At 27.6% G+C, this 18,690-nt stretch overlaps 1 protein-coding gene and 1 pseudogene across 1 annotated transcript; one reads left to right on the forward strand and one right to left on the reverse strand.

The window, feature by feature from the left end:
- Positions 1-37: 37 nt before the first annotated feature.
- On the reverse strand, positions 38-461 carry LOC112730743 (protein S40-4-like). The gene is made up of 2 exons (XM_025780804.2): positions 456-461; positions 38-358 (listed from the first exon to the last, which is right to left on the reverse strand). The coding sequence occupies exons 1-2, from the start codon at positions 459-461 to the stop codon at positions 38-40; spliced, it is 327 nt and encodes a 108-aa protein (XP_025636589.1).
- Positions 462-14,842: 14,381 nt separating this feature from the next.
- On the forward strand, positions 14,843-15,563 carry LOC112730744 (putative protein TIC 214 N-terminal part; annotated as a pseudogene).
- Positions 15,564-18,690: the final 3,127 nt, after the last annotated feature.

Consider the following 18,690-nt stretch of genomic DNA (forward strand, 5'->3'; position numbering starts at 1 on the left):
TGTAATTAATGAGACTATAATAATGATTAGAAGTTAATTAATCTTCAAAGCCAACTTTCTTCCAAATAGCATTCCTGACACTACGCAAGTCTCTACCTTTGAGGGTCCTTCCAATGCCTTCATGAACAGACAGAGAGGCCCCTCTTGTCTTTGCCAGATACTCGTGTGGGGGAACCCTAACTCCTCCTCCTTCTCCGTTATAATCATCGTCCTCATCATCATCTTCATAATCATCATCATCATCGCTCTCCCATTTCCTATGATCCTTGTATTCCTGCTTTAGAATCTTTGACCAGTCAGGTATGTTCACCGGCAACGAGGTAGCTGCAGCTACATCATGATCATAAGTTGGCTGCAGCTACATCGTCTCAGGAGTTCATAAGAGCTGGAGCATGTGGAGCTACATGACGAGAAAAAAATCTGCTAATAATTTAGGAGGGGTATATTTTTCATACAATCATGACTTTGATATGGCTAAAGTTCGCTCTATAGAAGTAGAATTACAAGAGAATAAAGCAACAATTTTCTTATTACAAGCCCAGGTGACATATTTTATTAATCATTGTATGGGTGAAAAAGTGCCACATGACTTTTCTACAGCTACAAATAATGAGGTAAATATTATATTTTGTTCTTTTTTCCTGAATCTTTCATTGTGAATGATTTAATAAAACGATGATTTAGTTATTGTTGGTCATTATCCTTATTTGTTCGTATGGTTTATGCCTATTAATGTTATACTTAAATTATATAATGGTCTTTGTTTTTATTCTAATGTATTTTTATTTATTTTTAATTCTAGGTTGCAGACTCACCAATGGAGACAAGGGCCACCTTCTACTATTTCGTGACTTGATTATAGAATTTTATGATTGAATTGACCCAAGACTTTTGTTATCAAAGTGACTATTTATTTTAGACTTTTAGCATAGTTAAATAATAGAAGCAAAACTCTTTTCTAATTCAATTTTAGGATTGCGTTATTTGAATTTACTTTGATATGTAAATATAGTTTTTAATAAACACTGGTGGTATTTGATTTATGATTATGTAAGACTTATTAAATATATATTATATTTTGAAATACAATGTTCATATTATTTTGGTACCTTTTTCTATTTTATTTTGAGTTGTAGATTTTAATATTGTAGTGGTAATTTTTTTATTAGGATTGAAGGATTAAAAAGTAGTTTATATACTTAATAAAAAAAAATATGTTGCAGGTATCGCGGCAGTTTAAAACCGTCACAAAAATCATTTTCGATTTAATTTTTACGGCGGTTCAAAACTGCCGCAAAAGTTCAACGTTAATTTCAAATTGAAAGTTTGCGGCGGTTACCAAACCGCTGCCATACACCTGTTCTGCCTGACTCGAGAACACAGTGGCGGTTTCAAACCGCCGCTAGTTGCCGAGTGACTCTCGCGACGATTATTCTAGTGGTTCTTCAAAATCGCCGTTGCTGCTGTGCCGACAGTTGACCTGGTCACGCTTTGTTCACCGCCGGAAACAAAAAATAGCGGCAATTATAACCGCTGCCACACTCTCAAATAACCGCCGCCGCTTTAAATAAAACTATTAGTCAACAATAAATTTTTAAATAAAACTTAAATTTTAAATTAATTTTTAGTGTACTCAATTAAAAAATACCTAAAAAAATATCTTTCTGCTAATAATTAAACACTTACCTTCAAGTGCTTTAAAAGGAAAATTATTTTAAGATAATAGTATATTTTACTGTCTCTTTGTACAAATAAAGTAATGTCTATCTTTTATATTATTATTGTTTTATTCTCAAACCTCAATTCTTAATTTGGATTATGTTTGATCATTGTTTTCTTTCTTTCTTATTAGAGACAGGAAGGACAACAATACGTGGTGTGGGTGAATAAATGGATTTGGCATAGCCAGTAGTCCACCAAATAACACGTAGGCAAATCAGTAATCCACCCTTACTTATTTAAACTTGTTCAACGATTTCATCTCTTAAGAGTTTGAGAGAAAATTGAATAAACTAAAGAACGGATAAGGGCAAAGTTATCCAATTATGAAAACACACATACACGTGGACCAATGTGGGTGTTCCTCTGTTCGACCATAGAAAGTAGTAATAGAAGTAGAGATTCTTAAATGCTGTTAGTTTGAGCTTTGAGCAAAGACATAAGACAAAATACCTCTGCTTGCATTTATGTATGATTATTGTTATTAAATATGATGTCTTCTCATATTCAGTACTACTATATCTATTGTCAAAAATTCATTTGAAATTCATTTCTTAATATAATGGGTTAGCTTAGCTAGATGCAATTTATTTTTTAATTTTGCTAACATGGATTCTAAGACAATATTTCAAGAATATTAAACAAGTATTTTATTAAAAATTATTAATTTTTTTATATTTAAATTTATTAAATATATAAAAACTTAAAAAATTATTATATTTTTAAAATATAACTTTAATATATAGCTAATTTTTTATTTATTTTTATGTCTAATCCCTTACTATATAACTATCACATATTATGTAATAACTGGTCTACTATAATGTTGATTAAATTGAATTTTTGTTACAAGTAATGATTAAGGATCGATAAAGATGATTTTAATTTCTTGATAAATATTTTTTTAAAAGAAACTAAAAATAGTTTTTTCGTTTTTATTTTAATGTCATCAAATTATTTTTTTAAAATTTAAACTCATAAAAAGAGATATATAAATTAACTCTCTAATACATTCTTTTATGTAAATAGATCTTTTAATTTGTCTTATGCTAAAATTTCTTTTGGAGTAAATAAAAATTGAAACTCTAAATCTTTTAAAAATAAATATTTTAATATTATATCATAAAATTATTTTTTTAAAATTAAACTAATAAAAAACATATATATATATATATATATATATATATATATATATATATATTTCACCATACTGAAATGCAACATCTTCTTCTATAATAATCTTTTTTAGTACGTACCTACTATCACTTAATAATAATACAGACTAACAAGTAACTAAAAAAATGCTGAAATAATGGAGATAAATTATTTTTATGCAAAAGTTTACATGTATGAACGTGAATCGGATCGAATCGAGCATTAAAATTATCAGATTGGATCGGATTTAATATCTATAATTTTTAAATTTGGATTTGATCCGATCAAATTCGCACATTTGTAAATCGGATATTGGTTATATTCGCAAAACACAAAAATATTTTTAAAAGTTTATTTTTTTAAAAAAATATCAATAAATTTCATTTTTTCTATTATTTTTAAATATGTTTACTTTTAAAATAATATTAAATATTCTTTTCTTAAATAATAAATTAAAATAACACAATATAAATGATAATTAATAATTAAAATAAAAATATAAAAAATATTTATTTTTTTATTTTTTTATTTTTGCAAATATGCGAATCTCAACATAAAATTCGCAATTCGATTCTATTAGTATGCGAATTAAATCCGGTCTGATTCAAGAACCTTGTGGATGGAATATATATCTATAGTTTTTGAATTAGATTCAAATAAATAATGTAAATATGATCGAATCCGATGTATAAAACACCCCTAGCACACTATAAAGGACAAAAGCTTATAGGTATTCATTATTTTCTACGGAGAGAAAAAAAAAAGGAAAAGGAAAACTAGAACTATAGATTTGAAGGACATCCAATAATAATGTTGCGTTTCAGATTTGGATAATGCAAGTTATTATTGAGGGGTTAACCAGGACAAGCTGTGGGTTCCACCAATAACACTTCAATGATCATCAAATTAAAACGTTCCACATCTTTGACACGTCACCAAAGACTTTTGCAGCTTACATGAACTTGACCAATTATGCTATTGACATTACCTTGATATTAGTGTGAAATAAACCTCCAAAAGTTAGGTATTCAGAGAAAATAATGACCGGTTACTAGATACTATCAGTATAGTAATCAAAATAATATCTCAAGAGAAATATTTTGATACGGAATTAATATTGGTAAATTTCAAATACACGGGATAAGAGGATATTTTTTTTTGCCATCGTATAGAAAATTATTTTTGACATCATGTATAAAATTTACATTATATCTCGTGAAGTGCAAGAAGAAAGTGCATTATATTAATAGTGTCTTATCGTTAAATGTGTCTAAATCTATTCTCTTATCTAATCTCATTTTTTCTTTAATTTCTATATATAAAAATTTCACACTTCTTCTCACAATATATATTCACTGTTTTTATTTATTTTTCTCTATCTAAAATATAAATTTTCATTTTTCTCTCTACTCTTTTATCTTTATAGCTCATAGATAAAAAAAACCTCCATAATTACCACTTTTAATTGTTACACAGTAGCCGATGAAATTCAAAATAGAAGAAAAAGAAAAATCTAAGAAGAATAGTGGGGATGAAGACGAGATTTAGAGCATTTGAAAGGTGATTTGGATTTTAAAACACTTGTGTACAAGATTTATGAATTTTTCTTTTTATATATTTTTTATTTGATTTTTTTTGTTTTTATTTTATGTTGTTGCTAGCAAATAATAACTAGATCTTTTTACTCTTATTTGTTGATAAGATTTTTTTAATTTTTTTTGTGTGTAAAATGTTAAAAATTTTAGTTTATAATTATGTTATGAATTTTTTTTATTTAATAAATATATTTAAATGTTTTTTATATTTTTTGTTACTATTTGTTTCTTTAGGAGGAAATTATCAAGCAATTTTGATGGAAAATTAAAATAAAGGCAAAGAGGTTGATGGATTAGTTGAAAATGGAGAAGAGGTAGAATGATGAAGGGCACAATAATAAGGTATATATCATATGTTGGACTTCGTTCACCGCCACCGGTTGTTTCTTCCCTAACTACTTATCCCATTAAATTAATACTTGAAAAAAATAATAATAAATTATAAATAAGAGCCTAATAATGTATGATCATATCATTTCCATCTTTCTCGATATATACGGAGACACGAATCCAGAAATATTATTATGGGACAATAATATATATAATATTAAAAAATTATGTAAAAAATTATATAATATAAAATATATTAGAAAAATATATCAATAAAAAATATATTTTAAAGTGCAAATTAAAAAATATGTGTATATGTTTTATTAATGAAGTAGTCGATTCTTGGCATTATAAAATTCATCGGTAATAGAATTTGTGTCAAATTTTTTAGCAATTTTTTTAAATATAATTAAAAGACAATTAACAAAAAATTTATTTTTTGTTTTATTTCGGAGTCATTCTTCACAATATTCATAACTAAAAAAGATCTTTCAATTGTAGTAGTTGAAACAGAGAGAATTAATACCAAATGATAAAAAAGACGATTACAAGAAAAAAATATACTTTGTGGGATTTAAAAAATTTTAATTATTAGTAATAATATCTTTTTCATATTTTTTAATGTTGTTACTTATTTTTTAGATATTAAAAATCATTAATATTTAGGTTGGACTAAATTATTATTTATAGGATAAAGTATACTTTTTGTTCCTAAAGTTTGACAAAAAAGTTTCAAAAATACTCCTAAGTTTTATTTTGTTTTAATTTTGTCCCAAAAATTTTCAATTTGCATCAAATATATCTTCGACGGCTAAATTTTTAAAAAATTTAAGACCAATCTAATAATAATTCATGAAAATTATGTTTGATTTGCTTGAGTTGAGGGGTTATTTTTATGAAATTGTTGTTGAATCGGTCTTAAATTTTTTAAAAAATTAGCCGTTAGAGAGATATTTTTGATGCAAATCAAAAATTTTTGGGACAAAATAAAAACAAAATAAAACTTAGAGATATTTTTAAAATTTTTGTTAAACTTCAGGAACAAAAAATAGACTTTACCCTTATTTATATTAGACTAAATATTAAATAAAATTTTTAAATAATTAAATCATACTTAATAATTTACTATTATTAATTTTAAAAAAAAAAAGTTGGAGCCGAGGTCTCCACTCGCCCCCACCTGGATATATATCGAGAAATCAAACATGTAAAACATGTGTTTCAAAAGTAAGGCCTTATATACATGCATAGTTAATTATTACAGCGGGTGCAAGAAAATAAGCTTCTAGATAACCAATGTCACTTTACGAACTAGCTAGTATTAAATATAATATTATGGTTTCTAATAATTATGATACAAAATAATTATATTTAAGTTTTAAGGTAAGATTCACTCGCCAAAATATAACTTACGAACATTATTTCTATTTTTATTTATCTATCTATTAGTTATAAACAATGAGTGAAAGTAGAGGAAAGCAAATCATTCCTTCTCAATAGTTAAAAAGAAGAAGAGAGACGAGCCTGATATGATTACAAATTTTGTAAAATATTAGTAGCTAGAAACTATTTGCAAAAGAGGAAGAATAGAAGTGAATAAATTAGATAAAAGGCATGCATGCGCACATGCATATCTCCTAGCAACATATCGAATTAGGCAAGAATAAAAGGATATTGATCATATATCATAGATTTTTGTCTCTCCAAAGAAGAAGATTACTACCACACAAACCCCTTCTTAGATTTTGTTGTTTAGTTCGGAAAGAGGAGGAACAATTTGTTGATGCAGGACCATGCGTCTCACTCGGAAGTTGCCAAATTAAACAATAATGCATTGCACCTAGACTCAATCTCACCACCAATACTAATTAATTAGTTCCATTGTTTCAAGAAACATGAGAGTTTTGTGCTATAAATTTCATTGAGTTCAATGTATTGTTGCACAAACTATATATAAATATGTGGAAAGTTTGTAAGTATATGGTATACTGGTATTTAGTGTTTTTTAATTATTGATTTTAATTATATATTATATATTATATTTTTTATAAATTACTGAATTACAGAATATATTTAAAAAAATTTTAAAATATATACTTAAATTAGTTGAGTTATGAATGTACTTGAAATTTTAAATTCACAGAAAGAGTATTATTGTGGTAGGAAAGGAAAAGTATGAGGAGTTAATGGAATATTTGTACAATGTGTATAATGAAGGTTTATGGAGTATTAGAGATATAGCCATTAGTGTTACCTTTTTCCATCAGCTGAAATTTTTTGGATGAATGGTATCATGACATGGTATTAGAGCCTTAGATCCGAAAGGTTAAGAGTTCAATTCTTGGTGAACCTCAAAATTAGTTTAAATTTTTGGGAAGATATTTATTATCCCTAGTACTCGGATGGTTATTCTAGATAATATAGGAGATGCTCATTTTGTAATTTAATAACTCATTATACACATTGTACAAATAGACTATTGTCTCCCTAGTGGGATCTGGTACGAAAAAAGAGAAAAAATATTTTAAAACAATTGGAATCTTGTAAAATTTAATTATCCATTCAGATATTGTAGCATTATTATTTTGCATTTGAGTATAAAATACGTAAGTCGTATATATCATTTTGTTTTATCTAAGATAGCAACAAGAAAAACTCCAAGAAATGGTTGTTGCCATTATTTCTCTTTTGTCTATTGTCATTTCTATATAATAAAATAATAATAATCTTATTTAACAATTTCTCTTAGAAAAATACTCACCGACAAAAATGTCAACTTCGTAATTATTCTTTTATATACAAGTTAAGTTGAATATTTTGAGAGAGAATTAAGGAAAAGAGGGGGTGGGGATATGTGAACTATTTTCACAATCGACAAAAATGAGGGAGAACAGTTACGTTGAGAATTCGGATTTATTTTTTTCAACTCGTAGTTTGTACAGATGATTTTGTATTTGTTTTCCTTAAGATTTTGGGTTCGAGTTTTGTATGTGAGGGAAAGGATAGAAGCTAGAAAATATTAAAGGAATAGTTTTTATTAAACAAATAAAGAAATCAACACTTTTAATTTAATAGGTGCATTATTAGTGACTTTAAAAAGAAGAAGTTAATATATAGTGGTACTAACTAGACACTCAATAATAAGTAACACCTACAATATACTAATAAGTTTAATTAAGTTTTAGAATAACAAATGCATTTAATTATTAGCTTTGAAGCTAAGTTTGACGGAGAAATTCATTGTATGATGTGCATGAATGGCTTAAGAGATTTTTGGAACAGAACCAGGCTAGATAACCCTTAAGCAAAACAAGCTAGACCAAACTTCTGTCAACCTCTCTTTTTGTTTTTCAGGTGCAACATGTTTTAGTGATCACTAGGGTCAGTAGTGTCAATATAACCAGAGTTTTCCGTTTAAAATAATTATAATTTACACATAACTCTCTACTTCATGTTCAAAATTAAACGAGGATGCAGTTCACATAGAAAAGTAGTGACTCAATTGCAAACCATGTCAGATCAATGAAAATACGGTGTAAACTTAATGTAGGAAAATACGTGTAAGAACAGTATTCAGGAAATTAAAAAAATTTAGCTCAAATAGAAACTACCTATTTAAAACCTCTTAAGGGAGAATTCTATGGGATAATTAATAAGTATCAATTAATAACTAATGATTATAACCTGTTTTGACTTCTTTGTTTTTGGTCTTAACCTGTTTTGAGTTTTGACAGCATAAAATAATTAATACTATGTACAGTAAAAAATTGATATTATTAAAGAATAAAATTAAAATTTATTTCTATGTATCGTTTTTGTCCTCAACGTTTTAGTCTTATTTACGTCCCTAACGTTTAAAAATCGTCTCAATTTTGTCCCGCCGTTAATTTTATTAACGGATCCCTAACGGCAGGACAACATTGAGTCAATTTAAAAACGTTAGGGACGTAAATAGGACGATTGAAGCGTTAGGGACAATTTTGATATTTACCCCAAAAGTTGGGGACAAAAACAATACTTTACTCAATACTATATATAGCCTTTAGTGGTACAAAAATAATTATAATAATTAATTATTGCAATATCAATTCACCACTTAATTTCATATTTATGACAATTAGAATTATAAATTTATGTTTAATTTTTTATATAATTATAATTAAGATATTTTTCTAAATTAGTATAATTATACATTATTCATTAAATGCTAATAGTAATATAATTCTAATAAAGATATTTTTTAAAAAATAAATTTAGAAAAAAAATAGTACTTTTATTTAAAAAAAATGAATTCATGAGGAATTGATACCGTATTTTCATTAGTTGGGAAAAAAAATCTAATTTTACTATATTAAGTAGATTATTTTATATAATTATAATAAAAATATTTTTTTAAATTAATATAATCAGATATTATTCATTAAATGTTAATTATAATATAATTATAATAAAGATATTTTTTTAAAATTAAATTTAGAAGAGAGAATAGTGCTTTCTAAAAATAAAGATATTTTTTAAATTAGTATAGTTATGCATTATTACTTAAATGCTAATTATAATAAAGATATTTTTTTAAAATAAACTTAAAAAAGAAAATCGTACATTCATTTTGGCAAAAAAATGGATTCATGAGAAATTGACACCTCACTTTTATTAGTTTGGAGAAAATCCAATTTTAATATATTAAGTAGATATATAAAATTTTTATAATAATACACAGGTAACTGAAATAGTTTATATACGGATTTTTCAAGTTATTATTATTATTATTATTATTATTATTATTATTATTATTATTATTATTATTATTATTGGATAATGAATAAGAATTAGAATTATATCAATATTTTTAAAATTAATATAATTAAAATGACTAAAAATATTTAAAATCAATAATGTGCATTATTAATATCATAAGATTTGATCATTTTATGATTAGAATCAAATATTCTTATCATGATTACCACCACCGGTGCCATTATTATTATTATTATTATTATTATTATTATTATTATTATTATTATTATTATTATTATTATTATTATTATTATTATTATTATTATTATTATTATTATTATTTTTAATTGATAATTGATAAGTATTTTAATAATGCATTAAATATTGATTTGATATAATTATAATGAAGATATGTTCCTAAATCAGTATAATTATATACTATTCATTAAATATTAATTATAATATAATTATAATAAATATATTTTTTATAAAATAATTTAGAATAGAGAAAAGTGTATTTATTTTGGAGAGAAAACGGAGTCACGAGAAATCGACATCTCACCTTTATTAATTGGAGAAAAATCAAATTTTAGTATATTAAATAGATTAGTATATGTATCTATGTACAAAAAAATTTATAAAAGTACAAAAAGTATTTATATTTTTAAATATTTTAAGAAAAAATACACGAAATAATTACTATCCTAAAAAAATTATAAATTACTATCAAAATCAAAATTTAACTTGAGAATAGTGAATAATCATTATTTTACGTTCTTTTGAAGTGAAATAATTATTCATTGATTTCAATACACAATTTAAAATAAAAATTAAAATATTTATATTAGGAATATATTTTTTCAAAGATTTTTCTATAAATAACATTGATAGTTGAATTTGTAGACATTTTTATGTAATTCATGAGCAAAACTTTTAAACTTATTTTTAACTTTTGAAAGTGCCACATATAATTGGTCGTCTAAAAACTGGTTTGGATAAGTACAATTCAATATGAGATAAAGTTTGTCCATGAAACTTATTAATTGTCATAACAAATAATACTATTATGGAAACTATCTTTGTTGAAATCTAACTCGGACGGTTTCATTTGTTGGTACTATATTCATTATTGAAATCAAAGCAACATGACCCGTTAAAACTTCACATCCTAATGATTTCTAAACTTCCTAACTTATAACCTTTTACCTTTAGAAAAACTATTGAATTGGTCAATATTCTTAAGTAAAATCACCAGAATACCAACCTTGAGCATTAATTTATGTGGAGATAAATCAGAATAATTTACGTTATTCAATAATTTAAGACTATAGAGATTTAGTTGACTCTCCATATTCCCTTCATTCATACAAAATGAATTCGAATTAAGATATATTTTTTCTCCTCTAGAATAATAGTCATTAAATGGTTGTTGACATCTTTAATAATGTCCAATGTAAGAGCCAGTATAGTTCTAGTTTTAAAAAAATATTTTGAATTCATGTTTTTTAAAATATTTGGATAAAAAAAATGAACCAACTCATAAAATGTCTAGTTCAAAAAGGAATAACAATATCTTCCGAAAAACATATCCCATGTAACTTGGCCTGAGAGTTGTGGTTGAGGTGCATTAAAAGACGGCAAATTGCGTAGTAATGGCCAGGAGATGTCAGATTCTATTTCAACTCATCATGGCTGGAGGCTCTTAGTGTTAGAGAAGAAAAGAAGGTTAAGGTTACATGTTCTTAACAACTATTTGATATATTTAGAAGGTGAGAAATGAAAAAGTCTTCAATGGAAAGAATATGAATCTAAATGCAATAGAATGAGAGATATAGCGTTAGTGTAGAATGTGGATGAAGGGCCAAGCCATGTGTGCAACAGAATGAGACACGGATAATACATGAGAGACCTGAACTGAGAGTCTTCCATATTGATTCGGAGTCATATTGATGCTTGATTGAGTATTGATTAGTTATGTTATTTGGTCATTTTGTGGGTTGTTGTTTTTCTTTGCTTGTCTTATATGCTCTTATATACGTTGGTTCGAACTTTATCCCATTGTGGGATCTTACTGGAACTATCAAAAAACGAAAATCTCAGATTCACCATCTATATTGTCACCTATTAGACCATTACCAATTTTCAATAACCACCCATCAAATTATTTTTCCTCATCTTAATCTAAAGTAGTTGTCCCTATAGAGAGTTTATATTTTTTGTTAATTTGAGCACCAGACCAAACTTCCAAAAGTAAGACGAATTTACAATTGAATGAATAGTATCTTGTCTCGACCCTTATGGAATGACAGGAAGAATTTGTCTAAAGACTCCACCTAGTACAACCACTTTTTTTTCAAAGGACAAATTTTTGTTATATGTTAGAGAAAATCTCATAATATCACTCAAGCATTTATCAAGTACTTCGTAGCAATACCTACTAACCATTGGAGCCTCATCCCAAATTATAAGTTTAGTTTTCAGCAACAACATTATTTGAGAAAAACCAGGTTTAATGTTGCATGTAGAATCCTCAGTTATATTCAGTGGTATTTTAAAATTTTAGTACGAACTCATTGAATACAATTATTAATTTATTGATATATGCAAACATCCCCAAATTGCAATTTGTAGGTTGCAATAAAATCCCTCCATCCAAAAAAAACTTAAACTTAATTTGCCTACCAAAACTATTAAAATACTTAAAGTAGAATCTTCTATCAGAAGAAGAATCGGGACCAATTATAATACAAAAATGCTAAATATAAACATACATGCTATGACACCTACTTAATTGAATGACTTAATATGAACAACTTCGTATATTTAATTAGGTCACACTTATAAAAACCACAAAAATTATCACAAAATAGATATAATAAAATGTGTGAGATTTAGATAAATTAAATTAATTTATTGATATATTTATTTAGTTATAATTGATTTGATTTAATGAGTTAAAGTAAATATATCAGAAAACACTTTTAGAAGCATGTCACGTTAGCTCCATCATTAAGTGAAAAAATTTGAATTTTATATAATAGATTATGAAAACGTGTACTAATATATGCCAACAAAGTATTATCCAGATCACCTTATAATTTTGAAAGGGAATTTTTTCTCCTGTTTAATTCAAAGGTGTTAGGCGTATTTTTCTATTGTATAAGTAGTAAAAATAAATTAAGAATATAACATGTTTTGTTTGCGTTAGTGACCAACAACTTAATTTAACCAATTTGATTTAATCTAGTGGTTTGTTTATTATGTTGAAAATTTTTTAATCCTTTAATTTTAAGATCATCTATGTTAAAATTATTAAAAAAGAGAGTTAAAAATATAAAAGCGTATCTAAATTCGTGATCACCATCTTAATTTATTGTTTGTGATTCTAATGTGTGATTTTTTGATATTTTTCAACCAAAATCTATCAAATTCTTATTTTAGACTGAATAGTAATTTTTTTTATAAAGTTCATAATCCTAATGTACGCTTTTTTAATCTTCTTCGACCAAATTCTATTAAATCCTTATTTTAGACTGAATATTATTTTTTTGATAAGACAAGGATTGCATAGTAATTTTGGTGTATTGAAAAACTAAAACCCTAGAGTTATATTTATACTAGGTTATTGGTTTCATTAAGACCATCTCCAATAGAAAACTCATCTCAATTTTTATTTATGGTCCACCTATCATAAAAAGTAACTCTACATTAGTTTTTACATCATAAATTGTGATCCCACTTAATTAATTAATTAAAATTATTAAAATTAATATAGTTATTATTTTTTTCAATAATATTATTTAAAATTATAAATTCAAAAATAATTCACTATTAAAAAATATTAATAATCAAGAAAGAAATTTATAACATCTAATTTTACAATAGTTACTTTCATAAACAAGTAATAAGACCTCTCTTATTACTTTTTCATAATAAGAATTTAAAATGAAAAAAGTCGTCTTATTCAAAACCCCAATCATGAAATCCCTTCTCGCCCACTTCACACCTCGAAACACACCATTCTTATAGAGAGAGAGAGAGGCGCTTTCACATCTTCTTAAACCGAAATGAAATGGATGGGGAGAGAGAAGGTTCCTTTTTTTAGTTTTAGGGTACTCCGGGAACAGATCCAGTGGAGACGGAATGGGGCCTGTAGCTCAGAGGATTAGAGCACGTGGCTACGAACCACGGTGTTGGGCTTCGAATCCCTCCTCGCCCACAACCGGCCAAAAAGGTAAGGACCCTTACCTCTGGGGGTAAGAAAATCATGATCGGACTAGCGGATCCAAAGCTATGGAACTTGGATGTGGGTATTTTAATTTGTCGAAATGGAATGGCCTTACCTTACTATTTTCTTAAAAAATAAACAAAATTTTCGTAAATGGTGGATATTTCTAAATAAAAAATTTATGTCCTAAGCTTTAACTTTTAATTCGCATATTTTTATCCTTCGTAATTCTTCCTCAGCCAGACTTGTGCGAAATAGCAGAACAAGTAAAGTATTTGTAGCATAGCAAAACTGCCTTCCTCGTCATTAATATGTTTGCTCGCGGTAATTGTAGCCTCTCGGGAGAATTGATGACTACATCAAAGATTCACTTGCTATTGCTAATACTAGTACATCGGAGAATTCTGAATTTGTTAGTTTAAATAGCCCTGGACTGTGGAACAAGGGAGTATCCCGAACCTACACCGAGGTATTGACGACGATTCTCAAATATCGCAGAACCGAATGGGATACGATGAGATAGAATGCAATAGAGACAAACAAAAGACAGGAGAAATGGGTTACCTACTTTTAACGGTCAAAGCGAACCCAACCCTTTCATTTTGAATTCAAGAATTCGGAATGAACCAAACCTCCCCAAGTAGGATTCGAACCTACGACTAGTCAATTAACAGCCGACCACTCTACCATTGAGCTAATAAGGAACAACGGAAAATTTGATCTCATAGAGTTCAATTCCCGTTCTCAACTCATGACCAATATGAGCTTGAAGTTTCCTTCGTAACTCATGGAACTTCTTCGCAATGGCTCCATTCATATGCCTTATTTGAAAGGAAACCTCAAAGTGGCTCTATTTCATTATATTCCACCCGTATCAAAATTTTACTCATTTTAGATCCCTCTCTTTGGTGTCAGTGAGATAAGAGATGTCATTTCTAGTCTATCTCTTTCTATTTTTATATAGAAATTTGGAAGGTTGAAAAATCATTATATAAATATATGGATTGAAAATTAGATAATAATCCAGAGATTGCAATAGATAATAAAAATAGAAGATAATAAAAAATAGAGATTTGCGATGATTTTTCAATCTTTTATACTGGATTATCTAGTATACTTATGCATAAAGATAATGAATCCGGTCGTTGTGGTCGAACTCTATTATGAGTTTCTGAGCACATTCTCCATAGGGCTCTCTTATCTCTTCCTTCTTCGAGCTCAGATTATGCAAGAAGGGACTGAGAAGAAACTATCAGCAACAGGTGGGTTTATTACGGGACAACTCATCAGTTCATATAGATCTATTATGCACCTTTGCATCTAGCATTGGGTAGACCTCATATAATAACTGTTATACCTCTACGCTATCTTTTATTTCATTTCTTCGGCAATAATAAAAAAAACTTTTTGAATTATGGGGAGAAGAAAAAGAATTCAATACTTAAATTTAGCATTCAAAGAATATTCTTTACTAATCTTATTTTTCAGTTATTTAACCTCCTTGTCTTACCAAGTTCCATATTAGTCAGATTAGTAAACATCTATATGTTTGGATGCAACAATAAATTGTTTTCAACAAGTGGTTTTGGAGGTTGGTTAATTGATCACATTTTTTTTATAAAATGGATTGAATTTGTCTGGATACAATAAAATAATGTTATTAAATCTAATGTACGCATTCGCTCTAAAAAGTCCATTTTATCAGAATTTTAAACTTCTATGGCTTAACTCTTTAGTGTTTTTTTATTTCTTACGTGTTTATACTATTTAGGCCGAACACCCTTACCCTTTGTTTTTAAAAAGAAACGTTCAAAAAGTAAAGAAAACGGTGAAATTGAAAAAAACAATTTTGATGTTGAAAGAATTTAAAAAACAACAAGAAGTTACTTTCATAAACAATAACGACATAATAATATTGACTAATTTTAAAAGTTATATCACAAACGAATAAAACATACTACATCACAATGGTTAATTTTATAATGTGGTTAACATTTTAAATCTTTTAAATAAAAATAAGCAATCCAACCAAAAATTATTTTGTAAAGTGTAAAAATATTAATTTATTTTTTTATATAAATAAAAATAATTAATTATAATTTAATATAATAATATATTATTTTGTAAGGTGTAACAACATGAAGAGCAGGCCTTTAAATTTGTGCAATTAAAGAAAAGATTGAATTGAATTGTGTAACACCTTAACTTCTAGCACGTCATGATCGTATTAAGAATAAGGCGTTACGACTCTATTATCCTTTTATTAGCTATTTAATGTTGACCTTCTACACGTTAACTGGTCGATAATTTTTAAGAAAAACGAAATTTCTTTTAGTTTGGTATATACTTCAAACTCAACTATGTCAGATAAACATATACTCACATAATTAATATTAATACATAATAATAGTTCATACAAGACTTAAATACAAACCTACCCCTCTGTAAAAATACAACACTTTACAACATCAAGGGTGAGGGGAAATAAACTCAAAAGCAACTAGCCAAACAAGCCTTCTATTCGTCCGTAGCTTTTCAATTAGTCATCCTGTCTATACCTCTGAAAGGGTTCTTTTAAAAACTTTGGGGTGAGAACAAAGCCACACATTCTCAGTAGGGAACGTGAACGCCACAATAAACAGAGTAAATACAAATAGCTACTTCATATCATAAAAACAATTTCACTTAAATCAGTTTTAAATTCCTTTCTTTAAATCACGTTACTTAAACAAAATCCTAATCACATTAACAATTCCTTATCCATAAACAACATTCCTAAATATATTATTAAGACCACAATATAAGTAAAATATCCATCAAGCTAGCACACAAGTAAATCACCAAAACAACAGCACAATCACAAATAAACAAAATAAAGCAAACACAATCAAATGTAAATGCGCAAACAAGATGATGCATGCCTGTTCCTAGCACAGGCCATGAGCTCATGCGTCGGTTGCTACCCGCAACCCAACGTTACTCGGAGTGAACCCCGAATATGGTTCCTTTACTGTGTCAGTTAGACACCTTAACATCACGGTTACCCGTGTCAATTAGGCCTCATTATAATAACATTCTAATGTGTATCGCAGTAAAAAACAGTGCTATCAGTTAGGCGAACATTCCCGCATTAGCAATCTCAAGCTATCAATTAGGCGGGCACTTTCGCATTAGCAGTTTGGCACAGGACCCGTTTAACATACAATTCTCATTTATTTATTTCATTCATTACTTTCCTTTTCTTTCTCTCTAAGTATCGTTTCCATTATTCCTCCACTTAGCTAAGCATACCTCCGCATCACCAAGAAGCTAAAAGTACCTCCGCATTACTGTGAAACTAGGCGTACCTCCGCATCACCTTTTAACTTTAAATGTATCTTAGGGATAACTTACACACCTTTGTTTAACTAAGTTCATACATTCTGCCAAATTCGGACATATCCTTTGGGTCTAAGCCAAGTTTTACCACGTTTAGATTAGAATTGAATTAGATAGCTAACTTAATAAAATTTGCTGCTACACTAAAGAGAATTCAGAAAAAATACAACAAGCAGTCCTGTTTTTGATAAATCTGTAATAAATTCAATTTTAATCCATTACTTCTAAATTTTGGTGAGGATATACTTAAAACTAATAAGTTTTAGTACAAATAAATTCTAAATCCATAGCACCTCGTTTGGTTAATTAAAAGTCAGTTGGAAGTGTTGCCCTGTTACTTTAAATTAGTTCTTCATTTTCTGTGAACAACCCAACTTTCAAGGGACATAACTAACTCTACAAAATAGTAATGGATATGAAATTTGTACTCACTTAAAATAGACTGATAGATCTTTAAAATACGTTTAAAAGCAACTCAAAATTTCAAAAAAATCAAAAGTTATAGGGTCTGAAAGTTGGTAATGTAGAACCAGAAAACCAAAAAATTTTACAGCAACCACTAAACTTCAAAAATTCATATCTTCCAAACCACTTGGTCAAATTCCCTAAAATTTTTTGGAGTAATATGGACTTATTAAAATTTGATAAAACAAATGAGTTGGTTCGAAAATAATGTCTTGATTACTCCCAGTTTTTATTTTAAATTGCTGCCCAAACTGTTTAGTAATTTCTGCAGCAAGACTTCTTAATTTTCACTAAACAAATTTAGTCCTCTAGGTTATGTGGTTATACAACATATAACAAACAGGGTGGCTATGCATCGTTTAAGGTGCTGGCACGTGCCGAATTTATTTAATTTCAGTTGTCTTTGGTATTTGCAGTTAAACATCCGTACCCTTTCAACGATCAACTTGTTATATATATCCGTCATATAGGTCCAGGGGTTTGTATAGGGCAAGCATGGCAAGAGGGAACAAGGATAGAGCAAGTGCCGAGAAAATTATGCAGCGAAATTTTAATGGTGAAGGATTACAGATCATTGTGAGATCATTGAATGAATTATTTGTTATACAGTTTGTGTATTTGCCAAGTGATAGTAACGTGCAAATGTCTCAAAGGCATGCATGAAGGAAATATGATTGCATTGCATCTAATGTTTTCTGTTTTAGTTAGAGATGGAATAGAGTGTATAGCTTGTCAAGAGAATAGCATGCTGTTAGAGGTTACTTTATTGAGAAGTGACTGCCAGTGTTTCGATCATAGCTTTGTAGACATTGATTATTCTGGTTGAAAAATGAATACTAGTAGTTGTATTAGTCGTTTATTTCAAATTCAAAATGTAATGATTTTATTAGGAGTGTACTTACCTATTCACTTTAACTAATATTTTTGTCTGTAATAACATTACCGAAATATACATTTTTAAAAATTACAATCTACTTTGTTCTGACAGTATAGATTATGCATGGCACAAAAGATTTATAAAATCAAACTACTTTTATAAAAAATATCGTAGATTGACAAAAGTCTCTGACTAAAAAGACCAAG

This window comes from Arachis hypogaea, chromosome 12, assembly GCF_003086295.3.
Source record: "Arachis hypogaea cultivar Tifrunner chromosome 12, arahy.Tifrunner.gnm2.J5K5, whole genome shotgun sequence".
NCBI classification, from domain to species: Eukaryota; Viridiplantae; Streptophyta; class Magnoliopsida; order Fabales; family Fabaceae; genus Arachis; species Arachis hypogaea.